Raw genomic sequence first — 15341 nt, forward strand, 5'->3', positions numbered from 1 at the left:
TATGTATACATATATGTATATGTCTATACATATATACGTATAGGTATATATGCCTATATGTATAGGTATACATATATGTATACCTACACATATAGGTATACATATATGTATACGTATACACATACATATTTGTATATATACATATAGGTATACATATATGTATATATATGTGTGTGTGTGTATATATATACATATATATATGTATACATATATATATGTATACATATACATATATGTATACGTATATGTATACATATATGTATATGTATATGTATACGTATACATATATGTATACGTATACAGTGCTAAGGGTGTGTTCACACTCGAGTACATTTAAAAGGCACGAGGGCCTTTATTCCCAACAATACTTTCACACCGCTGCAATTCCAACTTAACTAATATGCAACATTGCATCCAGTTGACTAGTCCCTGATGTGTACGTGACATGCTAGGAGCACTAGATGCAGTAGGAAACATTCTTGTTTGCATGCTTTGGACCATTGCAATGTGACTGCATGGGAAATTGCATAGTACCAGCCATAGTAAGATACATTTTCCCATACATTGTGTGTATCCCTAGTTGCACTTTTCCTCACGACCAACACTATATGGAGCATTTGCATGACCAACATCAATACCATGAGTCCCAAACACTATGGATTGCAAATATGCATTGCCAAAGTTGCCACTTTGTGCCCTGACATCATGCCAACATTGCTATACATGGGGTTATGCATATTACCAGCCATACACGATACATTGGGCCTTGCACATTGGGCATTGTTTGCTTCATATGATAAGGAGTTGTGTCATATATCCTTGTATGTGGTTGCAAGCCCACCATAGCATGGAAACTAGTGCCACCACCAAAGTATCATGGCTGCCCCTTCATTGCATGCATGCCGTGCTATTCAAAAAGCATTGGATTGGTAGTTCCAAGTTGGCTTTGCATATGCATCAATTGCCCGCTTGGCATCATTTGATTGTGCTCACTACCTACGTTTGGAACATTATGCTATTGTGTTGGCTCTTCCTTCGGTGCTTCTTGCAATCGCAAAGCTCTCGAAGATAATCTCCTCTTCTTGCCTTTGCTGCCCTCCTTTAAGGGTTCAAAAAGCGCATAAATTGAGTATCATTTGCCAATTGCATAAACATTTTAGCTACTGCCATCAGCCGATCTTTAAAATGGTCATCAACTTCGTCTTGATGTTGTTAGTCATCAGCTTCAAGAGACCTAGAAGAACCCACATCTCATCCAATTCTCTCATTCTCAACTTGCTATCCTTGTTGCGCGCCTTGTCCAAGATCAAGCATTGCATTTTCCCCAATACTGTGTGAATTTTCAGATTGAGAGGCATCATCCCTGCTTGATCTCATCTCACTATCTGAAGAAATTCTTGCTGTAATGCTCAGCTGAATATAATTTCAGCACTAGAGCAAAGCTTCTGACCTTCAATGAGGTGCCTCAAGCCCACCAATTCAAGGGAATTGATGGTATCTCGGTGATGGAACCATGAAACCAGCCTTCCTTCTTGGAAAGGGTAGTAATTCCTTGGTTAAGCACTTAATTACAGCAATCAACAAATGAACATAACTTAAATGCACAAATTACCTTAATAATCTTGGACATTGGACATCCTGTTGGTCCCAAAACTGGCGTCTCGGTGTTTCTTTAAATTGATTGCTAATGGAATGAGTACAAGCTGAGATTTACAATCTCCTTTGTTGTTCCAAAAGCCCCTTTGCTGTAGCAACAATCAATAATCAATTCGGGACCATAGCCCCTTGATTTTTCACCCAGGACTTGCACGAATGGAACCTCCAATTGGCCAGATGGTGCCTCAAATTACAATGAATGGGCTAGCATCTGAATTCTTTGACAATTCCACAAATTTTAGGTGCAGAATTTCGTATACAATGCCTTTACCAATTGGCACGGGTCCCAAGGTGGTTGTCAAACCCTAATTTTTGTAAAAATTTAGGGTTTATAGCAGAGATCTCTTTGCTGTCTACCAAATTTGGTTGAGATGTGCTCAAAATGGTTGAGAAATACTGAGATCTCCTGAGAATGGGTTGGAGAAGGTAAAAGAAAGCCAATATGAGAGAGAAATCTGGTTTTCTTCATGAGGTAACCTTAAATTCTGCTTGTTGCTTCCTACTTGCTGCTTGCTCTAGCTTGCATTTAATGCATTACCTACCTCCAGACACCTCCAAAATGCTGTCACTTGATCAGCAATGCTGTTACTAGCCCTTGGAAGGTGACTCCTTGCTGTCCCCTGCCTATATTGAGGCCCCATATGGCTGTCTTCTGTAGCAAATTTCTTTTCTTTGATCAGAAAATACACTAACATCTCTCTCTCTCTCTCTCTCTCTCTCTCTCTCTCTCCCCCCTCCCAACAAGCTGTTAAGTAACTGAATGGCTGAGAGCCATCCCCTAAAAACGTTTTCTCAGTTTGTATGGGCATTTTTGCCAAGTGACAGTCTTCTAAACCCATTTTTCAACATTATCCAACCATTTAATTAATTTTCAAAACTAAATAACCTTGAAAATTAATTTCAACCCTTTTAACCTTGCCCAAAATTAAATGTGTCCATCCATAATTAAATTGGCTAGGCTATTTGGAACTTGGAGTAGTTCCCAACCTCTGTTGATTCTTTGACTGGCATTAATTAATGAATTAATGCTAGTCCCTAGTGTCACCACCGGCACTTATTGGCCAAACCACTACCCCAAGGTCAAATTTGATATCAATTGATCAATAGAATCCAATCGGCATAACTTATCGCAACTTTTGCATTTGATACATTGCATCATCGGGGTCCTTGGCTTGTTACCATGAAATAATTGCCATGTGCATCACATGTGCTAAATAACCTTGCACATTTGATTAATAATTTAATCAAATGTTATCAGCAAGATTAAAGCATGTTAAAATTTAACGATCTCGTGATAGACACTTATGCAAATGTATAGTTTCAAGGTTACATGTTAAAAACTATACCTTTTGCATACGAAACCGTAGTAAGTAGTACACCGAATAGTGACGTGATGGTAGATATACTAGTAGGTCAATACCTTGGATGTATGCTGAATATATGTGAGATTCACTATACACAAGAGCTTTTGATTACTAGAGGAGTGGAAGTGCTACCTTCCCCTTGAGCATTAGGCAAGGCTTTGGACCCTTGCTTTATTGAACCTAAAGTAACCATGAAATGTTTCACCCCGAAAACGTTTTATCCATGAAATGTTGTGTTCCACTCCAAAACTTTTCACCTCTGGGCAAGTTCCAAGTAAAACGGTTAGTGAAATGATTGAATAGTATATAGAAGATAGTTTCCTTTATAAACAATGAGTTGCAACTTACACATTTATACCATGCAAGTTCCTTAATTTCAACAAATGATGTCTATCATACATGGAGTGGCTAAAAACTCTAAAAAAAGTACAAAAACACAATCATTTTTCATAAAAAATCTTGTTTTAGTTTGCTATTTCACTTAGGGCATTTTGTATTTCAGTGAAACGTTTAAGGCATCTCATGTTTTAGTACCAACGAAACCAGTTTTGCGGTTACCATGACTAAATGTGATTGAGCCCAACCCAAAGTGATCTAGAGTTGGCTTATGTCCCTAGATTTACTCGGGTACCAATATTTCATGTAGCTCCTTAATCTTTGGTTGAATTTCATCAAATGCATCTTCAGGCATATCACCATTAAAAGGCCTCAATAAGCTCACATGAATTTTATATCTGCTAGTGTGGTGACAATTTTAGCGTATAAGCAATATTAGTGATCCTCTCCAACACATGGAAGGGCCTATAATATCTCATATTTACCTTTGGATATAACCTCTCTCTATCTTTTATCTTTTTTAGCCTTGCCTTTTCAAAGCACAGTAACACATAATCTCTCTCTCCAAACTGCAAAGCATGTTTATGGCGATTAGTTAGTTTCTTTTGTTTCTCTTAAAACCTCTAAAGACTATACTTAATCTTTGCAAAGATTGTATTAATGTTTTCCATATACCAATCATTCTCAAAGATCCATATCCCACCATTTTGCATAGGTATCTAAGAAGCTCAAAGATAAAGTCCATAGCAATGCTTCGCTAGGGCCTATCAAGAATACAAAGGGTTGCAATAAACCCGATATCTTTTGCCTATTGTACTTTACTTTTTGGCATACAATGCATGTCTTGACAAACTGTTCAACCTCGTGTTTTAAAGAAGGCCAATAAAAGAAATGTTCAATTGCTTCAATTGTAGCATCAATATCTCTATGCCTTGTAAGTAGGAGCATGACTCAATTATTATCCTAGGCCTCAACTACTTTGTGACGCATAGTCGTTCATGCATCATCAGAAAACCATCTCTAAGCACTATGCACTCATGTTTGCAGCAATTACAAAGTTGATCATAAACATTTGTAAAATTTGAAACAACATATTGATCTTTCATAGTATCCAACTTAGTGTGATATACCATAGTGACATTGGAAATCCGTTGCTTACGTGATAATGTATCAATCATGACATTCTTTTTCCCATCTATGTGCATAATCTGAAAGTGAAACATAGATAAGAAGTTGGCCTATCTCATGTGTTTCTTAGGCAACCTAGTTCGAGTCAAAAAGTAGTGCAATGTTTGTTGGTCCTTTTGCACTGTGAAATTAATCCCTAAGAAATATTGTTTCCACGTCGAGAGTATGAATTATAGCAAACAACTCTTTCTCATAAGTCTACAAATTCCTCTCTGCACCATGGAGAATACGACTCTCATAAGCCATAACTTGGCCATCTTGCATTAAAACAACCCCTATGTTGTTCTCATATGCATCACTCTGAATAATAAATGTCTTTCTTAGATTAGGCAACATAATTACAGGATCTAAAGTCATCTTTTTCTTTAGCTTCTCAAATCCTGCAATTTTCACAATTGTCTACTTAAACGGTACACCTTCTTTTGCAAAGCATGCAGTGGAGATGCAATGTCAGTAAAGTTGTGCGTATACTTTCTATAATGGAAATATAGAGCCAAGAAACTGTTGATCTCATGCACGTTCTTCAAAGGTGGCCATGAGCATGCTGCCTCAACCTTTACAAGATCCATATGAATGCCATCAGTCGACACAATGTGCCCCAAAAAGTACATCTCATGCAAGAAAACTCATTCTTGTCACTTATAACCAGCTCGTACTTAGGTAACTCATTGAGTACAATTTCCAAACGTTGCCTATGCTCTACCTCATTCTTTGAACATACAATTACATCATCAAAGAAAGTGCTCACAAATCCCCTATGTTACTTGAAGATGCGATCCATGATTTGATTAAATGTGATAAAAGCATTTATATGTCCAAAAGGCATGACAATAAACTCATATAACTCAAAAGATATCTTGAAAGTTGTCTTAGGTACATCCTTTGTTCTAGTGTGAATATGTTGAACTTTTCAAATCAATATGGCTGAATATGGTTGTCCCTTGCAATCTATCCATAATAGCATTGATTAGAGGAATTGGAAACCGATTCTTTATTGCGATCAATGATTTTATTCAAAGCATGATAGTCAATACATATGCCATGATCCATCCTTATTTTGTACCAAAAGCATTGAGAACAAAAGGAGGGATGAGCTGGGTTGAATCAGCCCTTTTTTAACAGCTCATTCTCTTGACTCATTCTGTCCTCTTGTTGGGCTGCACTTACCTTGTAGGCTAGCTTATTAGGAGGGCTACTTTCAGGGATATGATCTATGCCATGATCTTTTGGACTTTCATGTAGTAGCTACCTTGAAAGTGACTAAGAAAAGCAATCAACATACATACCAAAAAATGACATGTGATTCTTTTCTAACTTAAGACATGTTTCAAACCTTATCCTTTGTGAAAACCAAGTGTGTTAAGAGGTGACTTTTCATTACTTTAGAAATGGTAGCAACCAATACAATAGGGACGAAGTTTTCTTTCAATTTTACTTCCAAACCAAGTATGTTAAGAGGTGATTTTTCATTACTTTAGAAATGAAAAATCAATTTTACATCCAAACCAAGACATGTTTCAACCTTATCCTTTGTGAAAACCAAGCATGTTAAGAGGTGACTTTTCATTACTTCAGAAATGGTAGCAACCGATACAATAGGGACAAAGTTTCCTTTCAATTTTACATCCAAAGTATGGGCCTTACCCTCATGCTGAATAGTGATCCCTTTAGCATGTGAATCAATCATTGCATGTACATGATGGCATGAAGGCATACCAAGCAAGACATCACAACCCTCAAGCAATGTAATGAAAAACTCTTCACTATTTAGATATCCTTGAATGTGCAAGCGAAGCTTCCCAATGCGTGGTTTGACATTTTCTGCATGGCCCTTGCATGCCATACCAACTTCTCCCATGGGTCCCATCTCATCTTCTCTGATACCCATACGGCCTAACATGTCAGTAGGAATAAATTTGGCTTGTGTCCCATTATCAAAGAAGATTAATGCGTGTTGATCTTTAATTTTGTCCATGCTCACAAAGCATTTATTTGCAGCCCTTAATTCCCTTCTTTGTGCAACTATTTTCTAGCCCTTTACTTGTTGTTTTGACCTCTTTTCGGCCTAATTTTCAAATTTGCCCCTTTTCTGAGCCCTTGAAAGCTTCTTATTTGGCTCCTCATCCATTCCATGCCTTGGAAGCTCAAATTTTTCCCATGCAGCAAAGCATCGGCTGTAGTAGCTGTTTTTATAAGTTGAGATATACTAGATATAGTGGATTTAATGCAAAAATCCCTAATTCCTTTGGGCAGTCCATATACATACTTTTCCACTTACTCAAGAAGAGAAACTAGACGATAAGAAGTAATTGGCAGCAAGGTATCCCAAAACTTCTTATTATATTGTTTCAAATTATTGCATTGCGTTGGATCAAGCTTATTTTAAGTTATCATAAGGTCCATCTCAAATGTACGAGTCAACCGATTTGAAGCAAACATTTGCTTAAATTGTACCTATATTGACGGTGCTGTACCTTGCATCAAGAGCATGGACCACCACTTCAATGCATTCCCCTTAGTGGTTGCCTTTCGAATATTTGAGGATTCAATGAAGTTTCCTCTTGAATAGATTGCATCAAGCTGTTCAATAAAAGTCCAAGCTTTCAGCCTATCTTTTTTCAACTTTGCCTTTGGCACCAACTAATATCTTGGGATCTTAGGTCCCACATTGTGAAATAACTGATGGTAACTTCACATCATAGTAGTAGGGGAATGCTGTTCCACTCCCTTGGGAACAAGGGAATGCGTTCCACCCCCTAAAAGGGGCCAGGGAATGGGAAAACTTGAAGGGGGAATGTTTAGCAAGGGGAATTGCTAGGGCAAATGTGAAGGGGAATGCTATGGGGAATGTACAAGCTACTATCCCACCAAAGGGGAATGTGGGACTTCATTGTTAATTCTTGGGAAGGAGGAAAAAAACTCACTTATATTGGATGTGCATGCACCATCACTTTTACTCCCTCCATAGTCATATGTGCGGACCAATCGTTGCATTTAAATAGGTGTACAACAATTCACACACACACACACACACACACACACACACACACACACATTCTCTCTCTCTCTCTCTCTCTCTCTCTCTCTCAACTTGTACCACTTTTAGCTATCTTGATGCATCTTGACTCTCTCATCTAGTTTGATCTCATATTATCATTTATTTTAGGTCTTATGTTCCATTTCGATGTGATTGATGTATCATCTATGGAGCAAACTATCATGTTTTGCAAATTGTATATGTTTCTTTTGAAGAGCTTTTGTAAGATATATGAATGAACAAATTTAGATGTATACATATTATGCATATAGTATAAGTCGTCCCTTCATGTTCCCATTCCCCCTAGGGTCCCATTCTTGTTCCCCCAAGACCTCTCGTTCCCATTTCCTTTCTACTATGCTTCACATGTGCAAGTCACATTAGCACATTTGATTAACTTTTAATCAAATACTAAGCAAAGCATTGAAATTTCATGTCTTCGTGACAACCCTGCTTGCTTCTACATGGTGTGATTGTACAAATTGTCTTAATCTGCCTTGTGCATGCTTATGCTTGTCATGGAGATGGCCAAATTTCTCTCTAACATTGTGGTCCCTTATGGCCACACATTATTGGACGTTTGCAAACTACGGTGAAAAGCCTTGATGAGATGGCCCCCTAGGATTGAACTTGCATAGAAGACATTACGCAAGATCCATGATACAAAGCATAAGGGGAATGAACATTAGACTCTCCTTCTAGCCATAGAGCTGAATAGGCTCACCCCTCAAGCTTGAGACCCCCAACGTACTAGTTCACAATCGTGTTTGAAGATTTGGCATCTCATCTCACTGGCCCACGATGTTAGTGTATGGACATGTTAACCAATAGGTCTAAAGTCCAAGAGTGATGATCGCACAATGATGCGCACAAATGGGCATTGAGTTCTATAAATAGGATTTTACTTCTCTAACCCCTAAATGTCCCTACTATATTTGCACAAGGTCACCTTATGTCCCTCAGTTGCGAGCAATGTTGCTGGTGCCTATTTAGACATCCAAAGACATAATACTTTCCTCATTACACATGAATATACCAATTTCTAGTTTGTTTCCGCTTATGAGCAATTTTTCCACTTAACTAAATTCTTGTGATGAATGGTCAGATGGGATTGTTTAGTCATACAGTTAAGAACCTAGTGGGATTTGAGTGAAATATAATGAGTACTCTCCTCCAATTGCCAGGCTTTTTCAATTACAGGGATGATTGATTCACCTTGTTGAGTCATTCTTTCAAATGACTCATGTGGAACACTCGTAGATCTCAGATGTTCCCTAAATCCAATTGATAAGACATGTTACTAATCTGGAAGGAACCACAATACCTTGAAGGTAACTTATAGTACTTGTTTGGAGGTATTGAACTAGAATGCTTTTTGACTTCAAGATAAACCCACATGTGCTCTTGGAGCTCTATAGGCTTATGGTTCTGGTTAGCATAAAATGTAGCACGATATTGGGTTATCTTAATGCTTTTCTTTGCAATTGTTATCAATGTTTAGTTCTATGGTCAAGAAACCAATTTGAATTTGAATGGAATGTAATGAGCAGCATCCTCCATCGCGGGGCTTCCTCAATGGAGATGACCAGTTCACCTTGTTCCAATTGTTTTTTTAGACAACTCATGTGGAGCACTTGGTGAACTTAGATGTTTGGAGGTAATCTGGAAGGATCAATAACTCATAGTACTCGTTGATAGTTACAGAATCATAGTTCTTTGTGGCTTTAAAGTTAACCCACATGCCCTCCTCTAGCTCTCTTGGAGTACAATTTCAGTTAACATAATGTAACACAAATTTGGGTTGCTTAATGCCTTTCTTTGAAATCACTAACACTTCCTATCATGTAGGAAGCATAGTTGAGGGAGAGGGGGAAATAGAAACAGAAGTGAGAAGTTTGGAGGGGGGAACAAAGATGCCATGTCATCAAAGGGGGGAAGGCAAAAGGGAGGGAAGGGGGCGAGCTTAGAGCCTAGGTGCTTAGAAGTTAGAACTTAGAATACAAGTTTCATACTCAAAATCAAAGTTCTTTCTAATCTAAGTTTTGAGAGAGAGAGAGAGAGAGAGAGAGAGAGAGAGAGAGAGAGAGAGAGAGAGAGAGAGAGAGTTCTCTTGGAGGCCTTTCGGCTTGATTTGTGTTTGTTTTGTTTTCCTTAGCTGACTTGATGGTGTGATGTAAATATTGCCATTTAATTCAACTATCTTCACTAAAAAAAGAAGAAGAGAAGATTCTTCTGACATGTGGGGGTGTTGGGCCGGGGGGGGAAGAGAAACCCCCCCCCCCCCAAAAAACAACCCTCTACCCCCCCAAAACACACACACACATAGGGGGAGGATTTATTCTAGTCATTCTTAGCATAGAGATTGATCAAAGTCCGTTATCATGGTACAAAGAAACGAGCCACAATTTTATAGAAGTTAGTAACAAATCGCACACACGTGGACTAGTTGGTGCGTCAACTCAAAGAATAAAAGTAAAACATTAAAAATGATAACATTAAAAACAACTGAAAAGGATAACATTAAAAATGATTGATACAAAACACTAAATAGCTGTTTCTCCAAAGGGTAAACATTTCAGGTAGGGAAATGCATTTCAAGCGTGTTTCGGTGTTTTAGGTCCTCCCAAGAGGTGTTTTGGGGGGTTTCCCACTTCTATGGTAGGAAGTCCATTGTATATCATGTTTCACTCCTTTGAGCTCGATGACAGGCCTAGCCAATTTAATTGTTGCTTGGTTGTACTCAATGGGGACGGTTATTGTTGGTGACATCACATTAGTGCTTGTTTGTGCTGTTGGTACTTTGCTTTTGTTTCTTGACCGTCCATCTTGAAGCACTGTATCAAAAGTCCTCATATGTTCTAGACGTGAGCTTCCATCTCCTCTTTGTTAAGGGCCTTTTGAGACTCGGTACCTTGATTTTCTTCATGTAGCAAGGTGTATGTTTGGAGGATTCGACATTAGGAGCCATTCTTGTGACAAATTGGTAGGGGTGGGCTATGCCAGCTCCATTCCCCTTCCAATGTGAAGGACCCTTCAAATCAGCTTTCTATTTTTGTACTTATTCCCACCATCCCACAATCTCCACGCCATCCCCCACCATCTCCTCTAGTGGATTCCTCTTGTACACCCTACTTTATTTTTTTTCCCTTTTTTTTGAAGGGGGGGGGGGGGGGGGGGGGGCGGTGGGGGGCAATGTAGGAGATGCAATTGTGGATTCTTCATCCTTGTCTCAGAGGGGGATTCCCAAGCTCATGAGGAGCTTATTCAAGGATTGCACTATCATTGTAGTCTTTTGTGGGTTTTTTCTTCGCATGGCAGCCTCTTTCCTTTGTCATTGAGCCACCATCTCCTACCACTTGCTTGCACATCCCATGGCTCTTGGTCCTTGTTGTTCCTTGCTATTGTCTCTCAGTTGGGTTCAAGGTTTGCCTCACCCATTCTCAACTGGATCTCATTGGACTGATACATTCGAGACCTCTCCACTCTCATTGGCCAATGGTGCCCTTGTTGGATCAGACTTTCATTTGGAGGCTGGTTTCCTCGATCAACAGACTTCATTAGCAATGGCACTCTTTCCCATCCCCCCACAACCACTGGTGGAAAACAAGAGCGCACGCGCGCGCGCACGCACACACACACAAAGCAATAGAAAAAGAAACACCAAGTTCACATACACACGCACAACAAGAAAAACGATCCTCATTTCGGGTTCTTGCTGAAGAAGCACCTAATAGCAAGAGTTTTCCAATACTCCAGAAATTTTTCACAGCATGAACTACCTATCTATGGTTTCTGTTTATGTTAAAGTGGAAACAGGACTCTCAATAAGATTTTGTACCCCTGTTGGTAATATCTGGGTCAACTGAACCTGTCAGTCTTAGTTTCTCCTGGATGGAAAGGCACTATGCAATCTAATCAGTTGCAAAGAAACACATCATGAACTATGGTTACTTGTTGCATAAAAGATTAGTTCAATAGTCTTCATGTTTGACAATATCTTTGACCAGGTTCTTTGGCCAGCATCAGTGGAGATAGACAAAGAAGATGAGATTCTGGTTCTCACATTTGAGCAACCTCTGCCACTAGGAGAGGCAATCCTTTGCATGGAGTATGAAGGAAACCTGAATGATTCTATGAAGGGCTTTTATCGCAGGTGCAAACTTTGTTTCTCTTGGTTGTTGCTATTTCAATATTAGATACGTGCGTCATGAACAGGCTTTTAAAAGAGATCTTATGTAACTTTTTTGTTGGGGTTTTATTGTTTCAATTTCCTTTAGCTCTTACATGAAGGATGGGAAAAAGAGCTACATGGCAGTTACACAATTTGAGCCAACAGATGCGCGACGCTGCTTTCCATGCTGGGATGAACCAGCTTTAAAGGTAAGCTAGTTGTGCTTTTCTTCCTAAATAGTGGAAGCTGGCCTGACTTTTATCTTCTTTTTCCGCCCATGTTTAGGGGGATGGAGCTTTATTTTAGTGAATTTTAGACACACAGGTTAATAGACTTTGGGACATTAGTTGGTTGGACTGAAACTTGTAGTAGTTTTTAATGTGGCTGTATTCTTGCAATTTCTAGGCCACATTTAAGCTGACTGTACATGTTCCTCCTGATCGAGTTGCGTTATCCAACATGCCAGTTGAAGAGGAGAAAATTGATGGAGATACCAAATCTGTTTCATTCCAAGAATCTCCAAAAATGTCTACATATCTGGTGGCTCTTGTTGTTGGAGAGTTTGAATTTGTGGAAAGTGAGACACCATCAGGTATCTCTAGTCAGCCTTGACACTAGAGAACTTTAATGTTAATTTTGTCTTCCTGCAGGCTACTAACATGTCATGCTGTGATCTAAAGTTCCTGGCTTCCAACAGCAGTCTGTATGTCCCTTTTGTCTGTTATTTAGCTGTCCTCTGTTCACTTCTTTACTCTCTTTTCCATGTCTGCTGCTTCATTTTTTCTAATTTTATGCTCTGTTGTTTTTTTGTTTCTCACAACTTCCAATGTCACTGTTTGCACTTTTGTCCCTCTGCGTTTCTTGTTGATATATAGCAGGATTTCAGAAACTATCTGATTCACCAGTAAGAATTCTACTTTAGTTCTTTGGTATGTTTGATTATTAGTCACAGAAGGCATTTGTTTTGTTCATTGTCAGGGAACAAGGTGCGAGTGTATTGTGCAGCTGGTAAAAGTGAACAAGGGAAGTTTGCATTGGATGTTGCAACTAAAACACTACCTTTCTATGAAGAGTGAGTATCAGAATACTTTAGTATTGCTTTTGTGTGCTATTATGTGGATAACTACATTGAACACTTGAGGAAGTTTTTGGGCATGGTGTAAATTCAAACATATTAGAACTATTGAAGGGCACTTTTTTGAGTCATGTTATGAATTGCTTATTTTGTTGTATCTACACGTGTAGTCTCAAACCCATACATTTTTGAGCACCTTACTTTCTGTTCGATTGATTCAATACCTACGGAACCCCATTTTCTTTTGACTCTAAAAGCATAGTTGTGAAACCCCATTTTTCATTTGTGTTTGCATTGTGGAATATTAGACGGAGTTCAGGAGCATTGAAGAATTGAAGTTCCTGCAATTATGCTTGAACACAACTAACCATCCCCTGGTTCTCCTTTTGTTTTTTGTGTTTTCTTGTGGTCCATTATTTGCAAGAATCAGCTTGGAGCCTCCTTACAGCTTGTGGCTGTGATATCCAATATTCGATTGGAAGCCTAGTGCATATTGGGTCTTACCACAGTAAGCGTGTGAAGAGTAGCTTTCAATACACTTGATGTCTGAAAGTGGAAGTGAAGATGCTGAAGAGCATAGGGTGGAGAGACAGAATGGAAATGCGCAATCTCTCTTTCTCACAAGTATATGCACATGCAAGAATGTAAACCTAGCTTGTGTGGGACTGTCTATTTACAGATGGATTGACTTGCTCTTGGCTAGCGCTTCCCTGCCACCTAAACTTCTATGCTACCAGAGAAGCTTCCAGTCATGGTTTCAAATTTCTAAGTCCCCATTTATCCGAAGCGTAGAAGTTTAGCTTCCTGTTTTTTTAAGTGGGCTGCTATCATGTATTGACTAATTGTTTCACGGCTCATGGTAACAGACTAACCTAGCCATGGTTGCTTTCTGTTTGTGAGTGGAATGGATCTGCCCGATCCAAGTCTGGACCCCCCAAAAGAAAAGACCTTCCCAATATTTTTTTGGGGGTGGGGGGATAGAGATTTAAAATCTTCGTCTTCCTCTACCTCTACCCCTACCCCTACCTCCCTTACCAACTCTTGTTCCTGTACCTCTCTTACCACGATTATTCCTCATTCTCTTTCTACTCCTCTTTCTCTATCTCTTTTCTGCCACCTCCTCTTCTGTTGTCTCCACCTACTCTTACCCTACCTCTCTCTTACCATATCTTTCCCTCCAACTCTCTTACCACCTTCCACTCTAGTTTTCCCCTCTCTCTCTCTCTTACAAGTTACCACCCATCTTTATTAGTACTCATTGGGTTAAAATTACATTTGGTCTCAACTCTTGTCCTATTCATTGTTGAAGCAACAAGGTCAAAGTTAGTATTGGATAGATAATGCATTATGACACTCTATTTCTCGGATTATAACTCTCTTGTTGAAGCAAGTAATATTTACTAGACTAATCTTTGATTTTTAATGTATTTTTTATGATCGTATAAAACACTATATTTTATTTGACATTTTTTTGTGTATGTTCAGTATTGCACTAAGTTCACACGTGATGAGAATGTAAAGTGTTGATGCTTTGCTTAGCATTTAATTAAAAGGTTAATCGAATGTTCAAATGTGACTTGCACATGCGAGGTCTAGGTTAGTTATTTCACAATGTGGGACCTAGGACCTTGAGATATTAGTTGATATCAAAGGTAAAAGTTGTAATAAGCTATACTTGACAAGTACTAGGTGGTACTTAGTGTCAGAATTTGGTCTAGAAGATATAATTAGCTAGAAGTGTCAGTGGTGATACTAGGGAATTGACATTAATTAATTAATGAATGCCCAATCCCAAGGCTAATGAGTGCTCAAGATTACTTGGTTGATAAATTGGTCTAGCCAATTTAATTGTTGGCTAGTTAGATTATTTTTTTGAGAAAAAAATAATGATTAAATTAGTTTTAAAAAGATAAAAAATTAATTTTATAAAATTGGATAATGCTAGAAATTGGATTTGAAAGGTTGCCACTTGGCAAAACTCTCCCAGGTAAGTGAGGAAAGGTTGGTGAGGTTGAGAGAGGGAGAGAGTCATTTATGAGCTAGTTTAGCTTATTAGAATTTGTCAATTCTATGGGTAGTGTCCAATGTTTTAGTTAGTTGGTTTATAGTGTGAATGCAACTACATTGATAAGTTGTGTTACTATTTCTGGAGCTAGTTCGAGAGTTAAATTAACTCTAGTTGAGTTAAAGGATAGGTCTAACTTACTTAAGACCGATTGTACTTTCATTCTATCATTCTAGCACTTGCACCTTTTGAGTGTGGAATTGTTGCCCACTCTTGCTCATTCTTTTGTGTTTACTCACTCTCTTACTCCATTTCCAACATTTGCTATTAGAGCTAGACATTTGGGTTTTGTCTCTCCACCGCTCAACCAATGTCACCCATGTGGAGTTCACTCAATTGACAAAGGAAGAGGAGGAGTTGTTTGGGAGGGAGAAGCTATTGTTTTGGAAGAGAAGTTGCTATTTTGAAGGAGATGCTATTGTTGTTTTTAGTTTGCACGCAATCCCATA

At 38.7% G+C, this 15341-nt stretch overlaps 1 protein-coding gene across 1 annotated transcript in view; it reads left to right on the forward strand.

Annotated features, from left to right (window-relative positions):
• The window catches only part of APM1 (aminopeptidase M1), a 44537-nt gene that overhangs the window by 15533 nt on the left and 13663 nt on the right, over nucleotides 1–15341 (forward strand). Inside the window, exons 2-5 of the mRNA XM_087669913.1 lie at nucleotides 11589–11734; nucleotides 11859–11961; nucleotides 12158–12344; nucleotides 12731–12824. Coding sequence (XP_087526039.1) covers nucleotides 11589–11734; nucleotides 11859–11961; nucleotides 12158–12344; nucleotides 12731–12824 — 530 coding nt within the window. The remainder of the gene's footprint in view (nucleotides 1–11588; nucleotides 11735–11858; nucleotides 11962–12157; nucleotides 12345–12730; nucleotides 12825–15341) is intronic.

This window comes from Lygodium microphyllum, chromosome 28, assembly GCF_053477565.2.
Source record: "Lygodium microphyllum isolate KBCC chromosome 28, Lygodium_microphyllum_v1.1.10, whole genome shotgun sequence".
Lineage (NCBI taxonomy): Eukaryota > Viridiplantae > Streptophyta > Polypodiopsida > Schizaeales > Lygodiaceae > Lygodium > Lygodium microphyllum.